The sequence below is a fragment of the Nicotiana sylvestris genome, chromosome 11, assembly GCF_000393655.2.
Source record: "Nicotiana sylvestris chromosome 11, ASM39365v2, whole genome shotgun sequence".
In the NCBI taxonomy this organism is placed as follows: domain Eukaryota; kingdom Viridiplantae; phylum Streptophyta; class Magnoliopsida; order Solanales; family Solanaceae; genus Nicotiana; species Nicotiana sylvestris.
Window position 1 is genome coordinate 63,533,937 of NC_091067.1, and position 20,929 is coordinate 63,554,865.

The 20,929-nt window shown below is 35.6% G+C and overlaps 1 protein-coding gene, 1 long non-coding RNA gene and 1 other non-coding gene across 4 annotated transcripts; all 3 read left to right on the forward strand.

The window, feature by feature from the left end:
- The first annotated feature begins 13,774 nt into the window (after nucleotides 1-13,774).
- On the forward strand, nucleotides 13,775-16,596 carry LOC104229135 (uncharacterized). Of its 2 annotated transcripts, XR_711526.2 has the most exons (4): nucleotides 13,775-14,374; nucleotides 14,767-15,102; nucleotides 15,391-15,947; nucleotides 16,091-16,596. XR_711526.2 is itself a non-coding variant. In XM_009781721.2 (3 exons), the coding sequence occupies exons 1-3, from the start codon at nucleotides 14,075-14,077 to the stop codon at nucleotides 15,880-15,882; spliced, it is 1,128 nt and encodes a 375-aa protein (XP_009780023.1). In that variant the 5' UTR covers nucleotides 13,775-14,074; the 3' UTR covers nucleotides 15,883-16,085. The 2 variants fall into 2 exon arrangements, 1 of the variants encoding a protein (XP_009780023.1); XM_009781721.2 differs by lacking the exon at nucleotides 16,091-16,596 and having other exon boundaries at nucleotides 15,391-16,085.
- A 2,818-nt stretch (nucleotides 16,597-19,414) lies between these two features.
- Nucleotides 19,415-20,247, forward strand: LOC138882274 (uncharacterized). Its single transcript, XR_011403754.1, has 2 exons — nucleotides 19,415-19,518; nucleotides 19,614-20,247. It is a non-coding gene; the product is annotated as an uncharacterized lncRNA (long non-coding RNA).
- LOC138882485 (small nucleolar RNA R16) lies at nucleotides 19,773-19,849 on the forward strand. The gene has a single exon (XR_011404087.1). It is a non-coding gene; the product is annotated as a small nucleolar RNA R16 (small nucleolar RNA).
- Nucleotides 20,248-20,929: the final 682 nt, after the last annotated feature.

The window sequence follows — 20,929 nt, forward strand, 5'->3', positions numbered from 1 at the left end:
GCCGTGATCGGAATCAAGATAAGTTGAAAAATAATTTTAATGCAAATTGGAGACCCTCTCAAAGTCGTTTTCAGCCCTACGAGAGGGTCGATGTGAGTGGTAATAAAGGATTCCAATCATCGAATAGGCTCACTTTCGACAAAAGGATAGATCGTGGTCGGGCTGGCAGATCATTGTAGGGAGAAAGTGGTGTAGGGGTCCTGAGATTCAGCTATACTAGGTTGTCTGATTACAATTTTAATATTAGCCTAGTGGAATTGGTGTCGGCCATGAGAAATATCAAAAAAGCTAGGTTTCCAGAACCAATTCGATCGGATCCTAGCTAAAGGGATCCTAATCTATGGTGAGAATTTCATGGAACTCATAGCTACATAACTGGGGACTGTTAACATCTTCGAGAAGAGGTGGCAGCGTTGTTGAAAAATGGTCACCTCAAAGAATTTTTAAGCAACCCCACCAAGAACAACTATGGGAGAAGTTGGGATAATGCAGAGCCATCAAAGCTGATAGTAGGGTTGCCTCGGATGACAATCAACATGATCTTCGGAGAGACAAAGTCAATGGGGTGACATTTTTGTCAACAAAGAGGACGAAAATATTGGTGACTCATGGCAAAAGGATCCGAGAAGTCTCTGAAGAGGACATCACCTTCATAGAATAGGACATCACCTTCACAGAAGAAGATGTTGATGGGCTTCTTTTACCGCACAATGATGCTTTGGTAATTTCTCTTAATGTTTTAGATTTCAAAATTAAGCGTGTTTTGGTTGATCCAGGAAGTTCGGCCAACATCATACAATGAAGAGTTTTGGATCAAGTAAAGTTAATGGGGAATATCATTTCGGCAATAAAGCTTCTAGCTGGCTTTAACATAACAAGTTTGACAACCCAAGGGAAAATTTTGCTTCTCACACATGCCGAAGGAGATTCAAATACCACCCTATTTGAGGTGGTAGATGGAGACATGGGATATAATGTAATCCTTGGAAGGCCTTGGATACATGAAATGAAGGTCATACCATCAACTATTGAAATTCCCAACACCTGAAGGAATCAAGCAAATAAGAGGAGATCAACTAGCTGCAAGAGAGATGTATGCAATAACCATTTCCAGTAGCAATGGCAAAGTAACGAGCAAATAGCAATTACAGGAACTGGTGCCTTCTTCCATCTCAAGTGAAGATGATAAAGACAAGGAGTCATCGTAATTATTTCAGGTACCAAAAGAGACAGATGCGACTAACTCAACAGCAAAAGAGCTCGAATAAGTGGTCCCATTTGATGAGTTTTTAGAAAGAAAGTTCCATTTTGGGACGGGGTTAAGTCTCGAACTCAGGTTAAAAACTATAGAGTTTCTTAAATCTAATGTTGATTGTTTTACATGGTCGCATTTAGATATGACAGGTATTCCATTGGAGATGGTGGTCCATAAACTGAGTCTAGATCTTAACTTCCCTATGGTAAGGCAGAAGAAATGACCGATAGCAGAGGTTAGAAATAAGTTTGTTAAGGAATAGGTAACCTGGTTACTTAATATAGGTTCAATTTGGGAGGTAATTTAATCCGATTGGCTAGCTAATGTAGTGGTAGTACCTAAAAAGAATAATAAATTTAGAATGTATATAGATATAAAGATTTAAATAAGGCATGTCTTAAAGACTCTCTCCAATTGCCAAATATTGATCAAATGATTGATGCTACGGTCGGGCATGAGTTAATGAGTTTTCTTGATGCTTATTCTAGGTATAATCAAATTAGGATGAACCTGGAAGATCAAGAGAAGACTTCTTTTACCACAAATTTTGGCACATATTGCTATAATTTGATGTATTTGGGGCTTAAAATGTGAGAGCCACTTATCAGAGACTTGTTAATAATATGTTTGAAAAATAGATAAGTAAGTTATATTGGCGATATGTTAGTTAAGTCTCTTAATGCAGGATATCATCTAGGAATACCCAAGAGACATTTGACATTCTGAAAAAGTACAACATGAAGCTCAACCCGGGGAAGTGTGCCTTCGGAGTGGGTTCCAGAAAGTTCTTGGGGTTTCTGGTCTCGGAAAGAGAAATTGAAGTTAACCCCGATAAGATCAAAGCCATCGAAGATATCCCAGACCAGCTGACAAGTGTGAAAGAAGTACAGAGGTTGACCTGTGGATTGGCAACACTAAGCAGGATCAACTCGAGGTTTTCAAAAAAGTGTTATCACTTCTTTTCTCTTTTGAAAAAGAAGAACGATGCCGTATGGATTCTGGAATGCAAACAGGCACTGAAGGACCTAAAAAGGTACCTGTCTAGCCCTTTGTTGTTGTCAATATTGGGAGAAGGTGAGCAAATATTGATTTATCCGGCGGTCTCAAAATAAGTAGTAGGTGCTATTTTAGTTCGGAAAGAAGAAGGTACATAATTTCTCATTTATTATATTAGTAAAATATTAACGGGACCGAAGACACGATATCACACCTTGAAAAGCTAGCCTTAGCTCTCATAGTTGCCTCTCGAAAGATTAGGCCTTATTTTCAATGTCATCCAACAACCGTTGTGACAACCTTTTCCTTAGGGAATGTCCTTCATAAGCCTGAGTTGTCGGGTCATTTGGCTAAATGGGCAGTCGAAGTTAGTGAATTCAACATTGAATACAAGCCATGACTGAAATCAAGTCACAAGTTTTAGCCGACATTATGGCCGATTTCAGTTCGGGATTAATGCCTTTAACCGCTAAAGAACCAGTGCTGGTATTGGGAATGGTATCGAGAGTTTGGACCTTGTTTACGGATAGGCCTTCCAACATAAAAGGTTCCGGAATCAAGGTAGTATTAATCACTCCTTCGGGTGAAACCCTAAGACAAGCCATTAGAACTATGACATTAACTAACAATAAAACCAAGTATGAGGCTTTGGTTGCAAGACTTGAACTAGCTCGGGGACTAGGTTCCGAGGTCATCGAAATAACGTGCGACTCCAGCTGGTGGTGAACCCAGTATACGGAATTTTCGACACCAAGGAGGAATACATGCAACAATACTTGAACAAGGTTCAAGCATTACTTTCCTAGTTCAAAAAGTGGTCAATCGTCCACATTCCAAGGGAGAAAATGTGAAAGTAGACGCATTAGCAAATTGGGGTTCATCCACAAAAATGAAAGGATTTGATTCTGGTGCGGTAGTTCAACTGTTGCATTCGATGTTTGATGTGAACGGCTACTGTAAAGTTAATTCAACTAACTTGATCTGGGAAATAAGGAACGCGTTTATTGAATATTTAAGGCATGGAAAATTACATGAAGACCCGAAAGCATCCTGGGCACTGGGGATCAAGGCGTCTCGTTATTGTCTTGTTGACAGATAGTTATACAGGAGGTCATTCTAAGAACCATTTGGCTTAGTGTTTAGGGATATCGGAGGCTAGCTATTTGATGAAGGAAGTTCATGAAGGAGTCTGCGGGAGCCACTCTGGTGCAGACTCATTGGTTCTCAAGTTAGTTAAAGCTGGCTACTATTGACCTTGAATGGAGCAAGGCGCAAAGACATTTATACAAAAGTGCAATAAATGTCAACGCCATGCACAATTAGTGTATCAACCGTTGGAACTATTGCATTTGATGGTGTCATCGTGGCCATTCATGAAATGGGGGATTGACATAGTCGATCCCTTACCACAAGGAACCGGTAAGGTAGAATTTCTTTTGATTTTAACTGATTATTTCACTAAATGGATTGAAGTAGGTGCTTACTAAAAGATCGGAGAACGAGAAGTGATCGATTTCATATGGGATCACATCATCTGTCGATTCAGAATACCGAAAGAAATTGTTTGTGATAATGGGCCACAATTTATAGGTTCCAAAGTCACAAAGTTTTGGAATGATTGAAGATCAAATAAATTACATCTTCACCATACCGTCCGAGTGCTAATGGATAGGCATAGTTGACCAACAAGATAATTATTCAAAACCTTAAAAGAAGTTAGAAGATGATAAAGGTAAGTGTCCAGATGAGCTACCCGGTGTGTTATGGGCATACCAAATCATGACAAAGTTGAGCACGGGTGAAACTCCCTTTTCACTTGTATACAGTTCAGAGGTTTGATACCCGTGGAAGTGGAGAAACCGACCTTAAGATTTTCCCGAGAAAACGAAGAAATAAACAATGAAGCGTTGCTAGTTAAACTAGATTTGCTTGAAGAGCAGGGGAATCCGACATATGTGACGATGGTGGAACAAAATCAAAGGATGGAAAGATATTACAACCGTAGAGAAATCTCTGATATTTCAAAGTTAGGGATTTGGTTATGAGAAAGGTAACTGAAATATCAGGAACTTGATGTTGGGAAGTTGGGACAAACATGGGAAGGACCTTACCAGGTTTCAGTTGTAACCGATAAAGGTTTGTATGAATTGGAAGATAAATATGGATCTGAATTGCCAAGCAATTGGAACGTGACTCACCTCAAAATGTATTATTGCTAAAAATCCTTGCAGGTACTGAAAGAATGCAATGTGCTCTTTTCCTTTCGTCTAGTTTTTGTCCCAATTGGGTTTTTCTGTAAAGGTTTTTAATGAGGTGGTAATGTAAAGCAAACTATGAAGGAAGGATCATCGAAAAGTATCTCTTCACTGGTGAATCAACAACTGAAAACTCTATTACCTTCATTTTAGCATGAGTATAAACCGTTCTGTGTAGATTAACTCACGTGGCAATCAGCCTATGGATGGTTAAATAATCTTTGGTTAGATAGCATATATCATCTCCCAAGACTCTCATTGTTTCCATTAGCCTCTGGAAATAGATTATTTACCCATCCACAAGTTGCTTCTATTAATGAGGAATCAATGTAAAGCATACTACGAAGGAATGGTCGAATGCAATACTTCAAGTGTTTGAATTCTCATACTTAGGATTCAAACATTGGGGGGAAATTATACATGACAAGGTACTAAAAGTGTTATGAAGACCAGTGATTGTTAGAACCAGAATCAATGCCTTATCAGGATCGAGGACATCATGATTAGCCCCCGCAGAAATAAGTTATACAAGTTAGCTATATATGTTGGAATCTTTATTACTTAAGCAAAAGAATGTTTATTTAAACGTACTTTTAAAGATAGAGTGAATAAATCAAAGTCCTTCTATTTTTATCTTATTTCTTGTTCGAATAATACGTTAATTTGTTTTATCATTTAAAAGTTAACAAAAACTTCAAATGCTTGTGCCGTAATGAACAAGAGACGTCATCTTCAAGAGCACAGTAAACATAAGAGCCCTATATTATGAAACCCTCATAGTAAATGGTAGATTTCGGAAGTATTTATGCCCAGAATCAAAAGCTATCGGATGCAAAAAGATTCCCGAAGCTTTGTCAGTTAAATGAAAAAGAATATTTTTTGCACAATACTTAAACAAAAGGTTTCTTTTATTAATTAAAATTCCAAACTTAGTAAAAGGTTATGGAATAATTACAAAAAGTAAAGAAAAATATATACATCAGTTCTTGCTGCCAGAACCCGAAAGGAGAGAAGAATGCTCGTTTTCTCTATTAGGAGAAGGGTGTTCCACTTCCGGTTCGAGGCCCTCATCTTCTTCAGTTTTTCTTTTGGTTCTCGAATACTCAGAATTAGTATTTGAAGAATCAGAAGCAATGGGATGAGAAGGGAGGTTCTCATGAGCAGTTATCTCCAACTCCCGGGCCTTAGCAATGCATTGGTCAATATTTGCAATGCCTTCTTTGGCCTCCTCCAAAGTCTTTCTCTTCGTATGGTACATGGAGTAAGTCTTCTAGAAGAGAGTAGAATATTCCTAATCTCGGAGTTTGGCTTGGAGTTTTTCAATCTTCGCTTGAAGCTTTTCATTTTTAGCTTTAGCAATGCTGATTCTGGAATCAAGATCAACATTTGTTGCGGAATGAATTTGATTTTGCTCCATGACTCTCTTGAGACTTTCCTCCATCATTTATCTTTGATCCATGGAAGCATTAGCCTTCTCAGTTTTGGAGCGTAAGTTAGTTTCCAAGTTATTAACTTGCTTCATAAAGACAGATTTGCGCTCGGCAGCAGCAATCCCGGTGTCATGCCACTTAGCCTTTGCTTCCTTAAGGTTTTCATGTAGCTGATCAGCTTCCTGGCTGTGAGACATTCTATCTTGCTCGGACTGCTACAATCGAGCCTCTGGGTCATCTATTTGAGTGATTTTTGCCTCCAACATCGGGAGACGCTCGACAAGCTGATTCCGTTTGGCTAAAAACTGATCTTGTTCCGAAGTAAGCTATTGCTTGTCCATAATCAATATTTGCAGGCCCTCAGAAGCAAGAAGATTGGCATGAAAAAGTTTAGAACTAAAGTTATTAATTCAAAGTATAAATTTAAAGAATACGTAAAGAAGTTAGATTGTTACCTACGTCGAGCAATGCATGCTATTATTTATTAGACAATCCGCAGAAAGGGAGTCCATTTTTCTCTAGTATTTTTTTGAGGCGAGCGGCTTCAGATTATCGATAAGATCCATTGGCTTGGAAAGTATATGGCATTCATTCAAAACAGAAAGAATGACACTTTATTTTTTATGAGGGTCCTGAGTGGGTGCCGAGTAAGTACTTCCCAGATTTCCATGGTCAAGTGGAAAAGGAGAACTTTCCATTTTTTCAACTTGGGCCGATGGAGAAGAAGCAGTTGGTGTAGATGGAGAGGTAATTATTATGGGCTCAGAAATTGGCAGTGGAGGAAGGTCAGGAATTTAACTCCTTTGACCAGAAGCAACTGTGGGAATTCAAAAATAAGATGAAGTGTTTTTAGCCATTTCCATATCACCCAGAGTTCTTGAACTTCTTCTGGTGGTGGAGTTTGAAGCTCTCTGGATGAGCATCTGGTTGAGTTGATGAAGATCTTTTTCTTCTTTGAAGGGGAGCCTCTTCATCATCAGCCCCTTCTTCATCATCAAGGTCCACTGTGGTCGTTTCGGTTGGTGTTTCTTCTATTCTCTTCTCTTGAGTCCAGCCGAGGAGATACATTTCATTTTTGGTTTCTTGTTTTTGGGCTGAGGACTCCAAGAGGAGGCACATTCACGGAGGCGCAAGTAGATTCACGAGACCTCCTCTGATTAAGGGTATTATGCAGTACTCGTTCAGCTTTCACCGGGTCATGAAGAGCCTTGATGTCGGGGCAAATGACAGATCCCTTCGAAAGTCCTATGTGATACAAGAAGATAGTTAAATTGTTTCGAGGATATATTGAAAGATTGAAATAAAAATTTATGTTTGCCATGGTTCTTGGTTTTCCATCCATATTTGGGAGCTTTTTCTTTCCACCGTCGGGATTCCTAAGTAGTAATGTATAAAATTTTCTGTACCCATTAGGCCAAATCTTGAACCCGTGGTGGTTTTTAATAAGTATCTGGAAAGAGGTAAATATAAAGTTAGTAGAGAAGGAAGGCCTTTTTGAGCAAGAAAATAAAGAGGTACTCGAAGACTTACGAAGATGATTCCATGACTCAGGGAAAGCTGGTGCTATGGTCGGAATGATGTCCCTAGTAGAGATGATAACGAACCTTTCCATTCATCCACAGTCGTTGTCGTCATCAATGCTGGTAAGGAGGACATGATAACCGTGTTTTCTAAGCTTTAGCACTACCCCATGGAAAATCTTTGGGGAATAGAGATTCATCATGTGTGCGAGAGTTAGGGTTTTCCCAATCAAAGCACAATTTTCGGAGGCAAGCCACAATACGCCACACGGAAGGCCTACTTATGCCAAATATATTTGGTATCGGTAGCGAAATTCTAAGATTATTGTGTTAATTCCGTCACCCCACTCTCAAAGTGAAAGGGTATGTATAAATATATACGAATCCTTGTTTGGAGAATGTGACTCTTTTTACCTCGCTAGGGGTGAGGATTTCAATATTGTTACAGTTACAATCCTCCTTCACAACAAGAATGCTAGGAGGACGAATGGAAGAAAGATACCTACGAACATGCCAGGATTTGTCAATTTTGGGATTCACATGTTCTCTTTGTTCTTGAAGGTCAGATTTCGTGTTAAGATGAAGAGGTATGATGGTGTTTATGGTAGGAGGTTCCGACTCAACATCGGTCTCATTTATTTTGCTCTTCTTTGGGTCTCCACAGAAGAGAATGCCAGAATTTTTGAAGCCAGCAGTGTTAGAAGAGAAAGTTGAAGTTTGCAAGTAGGGTTCTAAGATAAATTGGAGAAGAAGGGGGAGTTGTAAAAGTAAAGGGTAAAAATAGGAAGTAGTAGGGAAGTTATAGATGGCAAAAACCGTGGTCATGATTACCTCAAAAATTGGCGAAAATAATTACTGAATTGCTAAATAACACATGTTCGGGTCATTAAATATGAGAAGACGTGCGTCCTTTGAAGTGTCAGAGGTCGTTCAAGAACTTTTCCGCCAAGAAAATAACTCTTATCTACTTCCCGGTAACACTGAGTTGCGTCACCAGAAAGTAGGAAAACTATCTGTATGAGGTAAAATTAGTGACAGTTGGGCGAATGATGAAGTGACACATGGAACTAAAAACAGGTGGGACGTGAGTCAGAAAATAACTGGCACCGGATACAGGCATACGACTGGCTGAATGAATCTCAAATACAGAGTAATCGCTAACAAAGGTTCAGAATATTGACATCGTATAGCATTCAATGAGCAACCGTTACAGAGGATATTTGCATTTATAGCCAAACGTTATGAGGCCATCAATGATGATTTTATTCACATTCAAGAGGAGCTTGATTTGAGGATCTTGCCTTCCAAAATAAAGCTATAAATCAGGGAATTAACATCATTTGTAGAAAAAAATATTTTGTACACAAAAAAGGCTAAATTATGCTCTCAATTTATATTTTTCGTCTTAGTCTTTGTTCGTGAGTATTGTTCTCACTTTCGCTGCCGAAAAGGCTAGGTTCATAGCTAAGCTCGTATTTTCTTTAATTTCATTTCATAATTTTATTTTTGTTCTTATGTATTTGCTACTTTTGGGTCAAATCGATTCATTTATCTATAAAACATGCTATAAAATCAATTGTATTATTTTACGGGTAAATAAAGAGGATGGCAGTGAGATAGTCCATTATATGGTTCGGAGGATATTCAGGCGGGTGAGTTAAAGGGTAAATGGTTAGGCGATTTAAAATGGTGCCACGTGTCCTTAAGGATGAATCTACTAGATATAGGGGTAGAAATATTAAAATGGATAATGATATGGTAGAAAGCAAAAAAATAATATATTAGAGGGTACCTATAACTAATTTTCAATAGTATAGTAGAACATCTAAAGCTTGTTTTGTTAAGCTGGTCGAAAGTAGAGCATCGAGTGTTGAAAAATACTTTTAAATGCTTAAGTCGATTTTGTAAATACACCGTTATGTATTTGGATAAAAGTGCTAAAATTAATAATCAGAGGGAAGTGTTCATAAGAAATTTTTTCTGTTAAAAAGTCTTAAATGCCCTTAAAATTGTTACACAAATAAAGAACTAATTATTGCAACATATTTGATTCTAAATTGTTTCAAATACAAATTATTTAATCTTTCAGTTTATTATTTAGTTCTAAATTTATTAGACAAGATTTATATATATATATATATATATATATATATATATATATATATATATATATATATATATATATTATAATTATTATATGATAAACTAACATACAATAACTAAAACTTTGACTAAAGCTTGTTAGCAAAAACACGTGTACAAATATTCGCGTAGAATAAATAAGTATTCAAGTTCTTTTTGTTTTTAATTAAAAACAAGCTTGAAGTACTAATATAAAATCAATAACTGCAACGATTTTGTAATAAAAAAAATTTCCTTTTTCTTTTCTCCAGAAAAAAAAAAGAAACAAAATATAATGTAAAACTTGAAAGAAATATTTTTCTCCATCAAGAAGGAAAGAGAACGATGAAAGGTTCAACAATCAGCAAAATATACCTCTTTTTGGCTATTAGTATATAATGAATACTTTATTGCGTTACTCATGGCAATCACTAACGATGATGTTTTTTTAGGCAAAATACATAGGTTATTATGGACCAAATCCCTCTTACACACTTTTTAAGCACGAAAATCATCTTACACACTTAACCTTTTCAAAGTGTATCTGATACACACCTGTTTTGCTACGTGGCTTTTGCGTGCTTAACATAAAAAGATGAGCGCGTAAAATTGTAAATATTTTGTCTAAATCCATATTTTTATGCCACGTGCCATATTAATAATATTTTCCTTATTTTATTATTTTTATCAAATAAAAAAAGCTGTCAAACTTCTCTTTTGTCTCAGGTCCTCCCCAAACTACCAGGACACCCCCCCTCCCTCCCCCTCTCCGGTCTTCCCTTCCCATCGTCTCTTTTACAGTATAATCAACCAAAACTCTGATAAATTTTTTAAAGAAGGTGCTGTACATTTTCTTTAAGATTGCTCCTCTAAACTTCTCTCTTGCATTTTTTTTATCATTAAAATCCATTAAAACATCCAATCTTTACCTTTAAAAAAATGTATTTCATGAGAATGACCAAAATTCTAAAATTTCCAACTCAGCTTCCTTCATATAAGGGAAGATTTGAGATTTTTATTCATAATGGAGTTGTTTAATTAATGAAAAGAAAAAAATGATTTTGATTTTGCTCTATTTGGTTGTGTATGAGATCTGAATATGGAGGAGGGAAATTGAGAACATAGGAGTTGCAATTTTAGTTTTTATCTCTTTCATTTTCGATCTTGGGTTTGTTATGGATGAATCATTGTAAAATTAAATTTGTGTGAAGATTAAGAAGTGATGGTTATGGCTTTTTTCCGGTGAGTTTGCAACGGCGAAGGGCAAACGAAGATGCAGGTGTTGGAGGACTTTTTAAATCGGGGATATAAGAGTAATTTTAAATATTTTCTCTTAAAAATAATAATAATAATAATAATAATAATAATAATGACACATGTCATGATCTTATTGGTGGGTGACATTACACATATTTTTATAAACTGGTCAAGAAAAAAGAGGTAGGTATTAGAGACACTCTAAAAAGGTTGAGTGTGTAAGATGATTTTCATGCTCAGAAAGTGCGTAAGAGAGATTTGGTCCATAGTTCAAGGGACAACTTATGTATTTTGCCTTTTTCTTATAGTTAAAAGGGCCAAATACATAAGCAACCCCTAAACTTGTCCAATATTTTCAATTGAACACTTGAACTTGGGCTAGTACTATTAAACATCTAAACTCTCCAAAAATATTCTAATTAGACACATTTTGCTGACATAGCAAAGTGTGTGTTTCCCACGCTCTTTAAACTCGTCATATCTCCGAAATGGTCAATTTATTTTTTATCTTTTTCTTTTTCCATTTTTCTTTGCCTCCATTTACTTGAAGGTGGACCACCTTGCCGGAAAGTTTCATGGCCGTTGGCAAGTTCCATGGCTGGCTTGCAAACCTGATTCTCACTTGTCCACCAAAACATCATCACCAAGAACATTCCAAAAGATCTTAGATTTGGCTTTGCTAATCTATACCCACTTCCAACAACACAACAATCAGCTGCAATTTTGCTGAAATTTTTTGGAGGAACAACAATTAGAGATTGGTTCCTCAAATTCATCATCTCCGTTTCCTATCTTTCTCAGTTTAAAGTTGTTTTAGATCTGAATCGCTCTCCCGACTTCGAAAGAAAAAATCAATCTTTTTTCACTTTCCAGCTTTATTTCTTTTTTGCCACCACAAAACCAACTTAATTTAAGCATTCAAAGCTCATGATTTCTCTGCTTTCTCCACGAAAATTATTTCTTGATGCTTTGCTTTCTTAGTTTTCATTAAAAGTTTCTTTCTTGCTCGGTTGCAGGTTCCTAGTGAAGATTTCATCTGGCTTTTCTAAAAGTTATGCCCAGATGTTAAAATATTTTTTTTTGTCTTGATGCATCATCTTGAGTTGATTGAATATTTCGAGCGAAGGGGAGGAGGCCATAGCAACCGTTCCCGGTTTGAGGAACATAGCTTTTTATTTATTTCCCTCAATTTTCTCTTATTAATTGGGATTCAAATCCACGTATCGATATCTCATTGGATTTCTTACCACTTCAGTAAAAAATGTGTCTAATTGAAACATTTTTAGTAGAGTTTAGGTGTTCAATAGGTACTAGCCTAAGTTCAAATGTTCAAAAGAAAATATGAGACAAGTTTAAGGGGCTGGTTATGTATTTGGAAAACTTAGGAACTTACCAATTTTTTTTTTCTCTGGCACACAAAATTTGCAAAAGAATTGTTAACAAATAAAGGAGATTTCCTGTTAATGGCAAGAAAATTCATATTACTGTTAATGGTTGAGGAGGTGACAGAAGTATTCCTGGTCTCGACAAATGGGTGACGGAATAAAGTCAAGGTCATGGATATGAATAGAGGGACGCCGAAGTTGTGTTTAGGAATGGTGTTTTATGATAAAATGGTAAAAATGTTTGGTCAAACCAAAAATGCTTATAAGATTAAAAATTATAAGCTAGCCTAGCTGTTATCAGCTTATGATTTTTGACTTATTTTAACTTATAAGCACTTTTGATATTTGCCAAACACATAGATAAATCAAAAAGTGTTTATAAACCAATTTGACCGGCTTATAAGTTTAGCCAAACACCCTCCTACGTTAAATGTGCTATGGATTACTACATTATTTAGAAAACTTATTCATTCGATTTTTTTTCTTTTCCACATAAACTTAATATTATTAGCGATAGTAGTCTCGGCCGAAGGATATAAAATAAATTCGATTTACCATGTTAGTTAGAATTGAAATGTTATTGAGCCTTTTTGATAATGTGAAGTTGTGAACCATAATAGAAAGATATTAGATTCTTAGCCGAGAAAGGTTAGCGGTTAAATGAAATAGTTTTTTTACGTAATAAAATAATTTTTCAACTGAAAAGAATCAATTGAACCCTTCATTACGCAGAGCTTTGCCACTAGTTGTTAAAACCAAATATAGCGTGTTTAATTGTGTATCACAAACACAACTAATTAAATGGATCGAAAAAATAGAAAATGAAAAAAGAGCAAATGGGTGTTTACTAGGAATGAGTTTGGTGAATGTCTTTCTCCTTGGGCTCTTGGCATATACTATCACATAAGGAGGAGAGGGTTGGTTTTGGTGATAAGTTCATCTACTTTCAACCTATGAATCGAATTTTATGTGGTCAAGGAAGAACAAAGTTAGATGAAAATAAATTAAGGAAAAAAAACAGAATCGGGGGTAGAAGAGGAATCTATTTAAAATTTGATAATTTAAGGAAATTTGATAGATTTCATATTTTTAGACTGTATATCAGAAGTCCAGAAAGTGTGTTGGGTGTTAGAAAATCTTGTGCCTGTACATCATGTCCCTTTACAATTTTGAATTTAAAAAAATGTCTTTTTTAGATCTCTTATGTGTAAAAGGCAAATCTCTTACATGTAAAAGTAAATCTCTTATATATGAAAAAAGGTAAGGTCATAAAACTAAAAACAAGTTTGTAAAGTACAAAAAATTAATTGGCCAAAATTTTTGGGGCTGTGTCAAATAAATAGGGCGGGTATAGTATACCCATACGTATAAAGTGAAACCCGGAGCCACGTTGCCCCCATAAAATGCTGCCATCGCATTAAAAGTGGGCTCCTCTACCGCGGTTAAGCTTAGGGGTAATTTTATTAATAAAAATAACGTGTTAATATGTTTTGTAAATGTAAACAGTTTACCAAACAATAACGATAGTTTTGATCATTTCCCGAAAGTAATATTCCCCGCCAAAATCGTGCCCACACGATTGCTACGACCAAGGAAGACCTATGGCAGAGAAGGTAGAGGCCCACCTCTCCTTTCCTTCCTTCTCAACAAAAATCACCAGCTCTTCGTCCAAACACGAAACACCCACGTAGCAAGGAAAGAGGAAGACCTTTTTTTTTTAATTCTTGCAGGTTTGATGATTTCCTGCAAACTTCCTCTTTCTTTTATGTAGTACTAATAATCTTTCTTTCTTGGTTTCCATAACAAAAATCCCAAAGAAAATTCAAGATTAATCCCATAGAGGGTTATTCATCCCATGAGAACATTGTGTCCAAATTTGGACAAGGCAGATGGGTTGGAGACAGTTTTGGAGGTCCCCATACCAGAGGAGATGTTTAACAATATGGGTAGCAATGGTGCCTTACAATGGCGGAATATGCGCAATCTTATGAGGGCTCAAAGTGCAGACAGATATTCTTCTTCTTCTCATCATGCCGCTGTATCAAGTAATGATCAATTCATGTTCTTGTTTAAAATCGTTGGCTCTGCTCTTGTCCCTTTTCAAGTTCAATTGGACCATATTGCTGATAACATGCCTGTTAGGAATGGTTCAATGGTAAGCACTCTATTCCTTGTTTCCTTTTCTTATTGAACATTCTTGAATGCGATTAAATCTTAAAATTGGATAAAATCTAGCAATATAACTTGTTATTTTTGGTAAACCATTCTCCAAATATTGACAATTACAGGCTTTAAAAATGTAAACTGTATTTGTTGTTTCAAGAGTTTTAGAGAAACAATGTCTAGTTCCTATTTTCAGTGCTGCTACCATTTTCTTGTTTTGTACTTGTATCTAAAATTTTGCCCTGGCCAGATGCTCTTGTTCAACTCCTTAGATATGAATAAGGTTCAAGGAAAAAAGACAAAAGAAAATGTTTTAACTGATTTAGATTTCAGTTTGAAAAACTATATATGTTGAACTCATAACTCGTACGTTATGGTCATCAGGAGGCTGCTACTGCTAAATACATAGTACAACAATATTTGGCAGCATGTGGAGGGCAGGCGGCGTTAAATTCGCTAAATAGCATGTGTGCAGTAGGGCAGGTGAAGATGGATACATGGGACATCCATCAAAGTGGTGGTGACGCCAACTCGAAACGCCATTGTGAGGTTGGAGCCTTTGTGCTTTGGCAGAAGAACCCTGACCTGTGGGTTTTAGAATTGGTTGTTTCAGGTTGCAAGATAAGTGCAGGAAGTAATGGGAAGGTTGCTTGGAGTCAGTCTTCCTCTACTTCTAGTGCTTCAAAAGGTCCTCCAAGACCCCTTAGAAGGTTTTTCCAGGTATCCTTTTGCTGATGAAAGTGTTACATACACAGCATTTCTGTAATTAAATCATGCCTATAGTCTTTGCTTCAACAGAATGGAGACATAGTTGGTACAACCAAATGCAATGAAATGAGAATTCTTTAATATATTTCGGTTGCTTACCTAGAATGCATGCATAATTTTGATGGCAAAATAAATCATGTATCTTCTAATACATATTCATGACTTTTTGCATGCTCATCCAACTGCTTAAATTGACTTTAAGGGTCATTCAAATGCGAGTTTATGTATTTTGATGAACAGGGCTTGGACCCTAGATCAACGGCCAATTTGTTCTTGAATGCTATTTGCGTTGGAGAAAAGACTATTAAGGATGAAGAATGTTTTATTTTAAAACTAGAATCAAGCATAGACATGCTCAAGGCACAAAGTACGGCAAATACAGAAGTTGTCCATCACACAATATTGGGATACTTCAGCCAAAGGACAGGGCTTCTGATTCAATTTGAAGACACAAAATTAGTAAGATTGAAGTCACCAAAGGGGGATAGCAATGTCTTTTGGGAAACAAGTATGGAATCTATGCTTGAAGATTATAGATATATTGAAGGTATCAACATTGCTCACAGTGGGAAGACTGCAGCAACAATTTACAGATATGGAAAGAACATAGACTATAGAGCAAAGATTGAGGAGACTTGGATGATTGAAGAGATTGATTTCAATATATCTGATTTGCCAATGGACTGCTTCTTGCCTCCTGCTGAATTTGAAGAGCAAGGAATGGGTTGCTGATGTGAAAATTTTCCTTGTATATATATAGGCTAGATCTTTTTCTTTTCTTGTCAAGAAGATTTCAGGTGTATATTTATTTTTAGTTTTTAACTCATGCACTCACTTAGGAGTCTCCCTCTCTCTCTATCACATAATTACTAGATTGTTTAATTTGGTACTTTTTTCCCCCTATTCTGATTAAGCTTTTCAAATTTTTGCTTTTCCGAAGGGAGCCTTGGCGTAACTGGTAAAGTTGCTGACATGTTATCAGGAGGTCACGAGTTCAAGCCGTAGAAATAGCCTTTTGTATAAATGCAGGGTAAGGCTGCGTACAATAGGCCCTTATAGTCCGAGCCTTTTCCTGATCTTGCGCATAGCAGGAGCTTAGTGCACCAGACTGCACTTTCGTCTGGTAGCATTACCATGTTATATTAGAGTTATATTGACCCACTGGTAACTCAGAGGTTTACTTAGTTGTTGGACTTTCTCTGTTCAACTTTTTTTATTTTTTGAACTTACAAGCATCCTTTTGCTTTTAATATCTCCCCCCTAATATGCTTCTTGCATCACATTTTATCCATTTTCTTCAAACCATAAAGATCTACTTCTACATTGACTTGTATGGGATCGATGAAAGTAAATCTTATAGTACTATAGTACTGGACCATATATAGGAAATCTAAGGCTTGTGAAAAAGTGATAAACTATACTAATGTAATGAGAACATTGTTATATGTATCCTCATTTTAACAGAAAATTTTCTAAACCCTCATCTCCCAAAATCAACTGAAAATTAAAGAGTTGATTCAAGATAAATTTGATATACTATAACTTGGGCAAAGTCCCCTGAACCAAAAAGGCTCGGATTCAGCTCGGCTTTGTGTTATATACTTGTATATTGTATTAGTGAGGTTGTTTGAGTTCACCATGGAATGAAGTGATAAGTATTTTTTCATCCTTAACCAGAGGTGTCGGGGTTCGAGATCCTGGTTATAGAGTCGCCTTTGTTAGGTAGCGCTTTACCCGCAATGTGGCGAGAATCCAGAATTAGTCGGGCCCCAATGTGAGTATCGGATACCGGATGAGAAAAAAAAGATTAGTTACCTTCTATAACAAAGGTTGATACCTTATTTATTTTACACAAATACCATTTTAAAAAATTATATTTTATAGCTACCTTTTGATTTTTTATAGCCAAATATTTATTTATGGTCACCTCCTATCCTTAAACCATAAAATAAGCTTTGTATTATTTTTCTCTCTCATATCCCCTCAAATTTCTCCTATTCCCTACTCCATATCTATTCTCACTCTCTTTGCTTCCCGATCTCATATCCTTTGTACAGCTTCAGGCGACAGACAAAAGTTAGAGGTTTCTGTACAATTTGAGGCAATAGAGATAGCGCCAATAAAGATGTTTCTGGACAGGTTGACCATTCGCCATACCCTGCCGAGTATGTACAAAAATATAGTACAGTTTCAGGAATACAAATAAATACTTAGCAAGAAAACAAAAATCATCATTCTTTTTAATGATAGATCCAGTGACCATCTATTGCTTGCTTTCACAAATCCTTTCCTTTCGTCAACAATGTTGTGGACTTGCAGATGAGACAATTGTTCTTGAACGAGACGACAATGTCGTCAACAATGTTGCTTCAACGAGACAACATTAGGGTTGTTCTTGAACAAAGACGACGGAGTTGGGGCTAAGCAACTTGAATTTTCTGTTAATATATTTCAATGTATTTCACTGTATTTTATTGTAATCATTGTCTTTTCTTCATTGTATTTCAATGTATCTTGTTATATTCTATGTATTTCATTGTATTCATTGTATTTTTTTCATTGTATTTCAATTTATCCTGCTGTATTCTATGTATTTCATCGTATTCACTGTATCGCTATATTCCATGAATGTATTCATATATTTTTTTACAACAACAACAACAACAACAACCAAGTATAATCCCACTTAGTGGGGTCTGGGGAGGGTAGTGTGTACGCAGACCTTACCCCTACCCTGGGGTAGAGAGGCTGTTTCCAAATAGACCCTCGACATCTTTCCCTCCAAGAACTTCCCACCTTGCTCTTGGGTAGACTCGAACTCACAACCTCTTGATTGGAAGTGGAGGTTGCTTACCATCAGAACAACCCTTCTTGTCTGAAGATTTATTCATATATTTTTTTAATTAATATAATTTATCTATTCAGATGTATTATATAATTTCTCTGAAGATTGCTATGTTTTTGGGGTATTTTTCGGTTAAGAATTTTTTTTATAACTGGAAATACAAATTTTGTGTGTTATAATTGAGTTTGTTGAGTTATATTAGGAGTCTATTATGTTAATTGATTCACTTTCCGTTTAAAAACAGTGTAATTCCCCGTTTCACGTCGTGAATATAATTGAATACAGTCGAATATAATAATCTGTCCAGCTGTAATCCCATGTTTTACGCCATGAATACAGTCGAATACACTCGAATACAACAAGTGATTAGCTGGACTTCCCTGATTCACGTCTATTTTTGCTACTGTATTCATGAATACAACAGCTTAAATACATCTTATAACAACAGAAAACGTATCTACAATCCGTAATATAACAAATGATATCTATAGATAGCTAATTACCACTAAAAAATAGTGCTTTATGAAAATTTCTAAAAAAAACAAAAAACATGGAAGACTAGCTCAACTTGATTCAATGTGTAAGCCCATAAGATTAACATGAAATTGAAGCTTAAAATTATTCGCGAAAGTACGTTTTGTTCAAAATCTTGAAAATGCATTTATGTAAAATTACTTTTAGTTCCTTCGCAAAAAAGCATGGTAGTTATACTCCATCCGTTTCAATTTATGTGAACCTATTTGACTGGGCACAGAGTTTAAGAAAAAATGAAGATTTTTGGAATTTATGATCCTAAACAAGTCAAAAAGTGACTCAGAGTATTTGTGTGGTTATAAAAGCTTTTCATTAAGAGTATAATAAGTTTAAGCTAAATTATTACCAAATTTAGAAAGGGGTCATTATTTTTAGAACGGACCAAAAAGAAAATAGGTTCACATAAACTGGAACAGAGGGAGTATGTCTTTTGAAAATGTATTGGATGCTTTGCGTAAATAATAAAAAATAAACAATAGCTTTGAAAATGTATTTATTTATAGTACTATAAACTATGTAAATGTACTTTTGTACTTCCTCCGTACACTTATTTATTTATTATTTTAAAAATAGATTTTCATTTTTAGTTATCACTTTTAGTATATTAGGAGAAGAAGTTTTTTTTCCTATTATATCTACAATATTAATCACCTATTTGAAATTATTTTCTCAAATTTATTAAAAATATGTATCAATTAATATGTGTATTATGATAAATTATGTATTTTATTTATTATTTTTTAAAAAGTGTGCAAAATTTAACAATGGACAAATAAAAGTAAACTAATTGAGTATTTGTCTTTGCTCACCACGCATCAAATAGAGAAAAAATAAAATAAAATCCGGCTCGCCCACTATAGCGTTTTTTTCCAAAGAATCAAAATCCTAGCATTCTCAAAACCCTATATAAGCCCAACCCTAGCCGTTTTTCCATTATCAGTCCATCAAAGGGTAAAAAGAAAGAAAGAAAAAACCTAGCCTCTATTCTGGTATCTCTTTGATTCTATTTGTCTATTGCTTCTCAAAAATGCTGTTTAGTCTTTATGGTATTTGCATCGGATTTACCCTCTTCTTGTGCCAGCAGATTTGCTGTATGTATAAGGAGTTATAGCTGATGCATAAACTGAAAAGGTTGGCTTACCAGCCCATTGCACTTTATACTCCATTGCTTTGGGGTCAAATGGACCTTCCGATATTTTTATTTTTCCCCTCTGTTTTATTTGATAATTTGATGGCTCTGTTACATGGCAAATGATGATACTTTTGTTTACACTGAATAATCATGTGGATTATAAACTCCGCTTATTATCTGATGCCATCAATTTCTTTTTGTAGTTGTTCATATACTTAAATTCGTTTGGTATTTGTCAGAGAATTTTTAGTCGTAATGGGTAAATTCTTAATTATTGCTCTTTGATGAGAGAAAAGCAGACGGGCGGTCAGAACCTGATGCCGTGTTGAATGTCTGCATAACTTCCTTTCATGGAATTTCTCTGAGAGCTATAGCTATTCTAATTAAGTAGTTTCTTTTGAGGTTGTAATTTCTCTGGCTGCCGTGCCTTTTTTCTTCTATATAAATGTCTTTAGTTACTCATTTCATCAGCTTGCAGTGATGATCTTGCTAAAATTATGTCTGGACTTATGAAAATTGTTCATGATTAATTGATTGCAAATTCTGAGCAGCTTTCTCCCTCTTTTAGCTCATGTTTTTTTCTCCCTTTGCTTTTTGGCTATCTATTTGTGGCTACACGTTATTGAATTAAATACAAACTTATTGACATAAAAGGTGTTTTTTAACTTAATTGAACGAACAAATGGTGCAGTAAATTATTCCTGTTGATTTTCATAAGGAAATTGTGTAAGGAAATAAGTGATTCAGAAAATCAATTCACTAAGGAAAAACATATTTTGCAGATCATGCCAAAAGATCCTCCTTTGGTTAAGCCACCAAATTTGTGGCTTGCCAATATACGCTTTTCATTCTTACACTATGTTAACATTATATTCCTTGTATATAAATATCACTTTGTACCAATAGTGTAATGCAATTCATTTTGATTGCAATACAAAGCTTATTATGTCGTCAGAGCTTCCAAGCCTCATGACGTTATTGTAATTATCTTTTTTATCATGACAGAAACCACAATAGGGAATTCAACACCAGCAGTGACACCTGCTCTTTATCACCCTAATCCAACAACCACAATCCCTTTATTAATTGATCCTCTTAACCTTTTACCAAGTACTCCACTCATTAGTTTAAATGCTACTACTCAGATCCCTTTAAAACTCACCACAAACAATTATTTTTCATGGCATACACAATGGTAATCCTTGTTCAAAGGGATTGATTTTATGCATTTTGTTGATTCTAAGGAGAGGTGGAAAATGGTTAAAAAG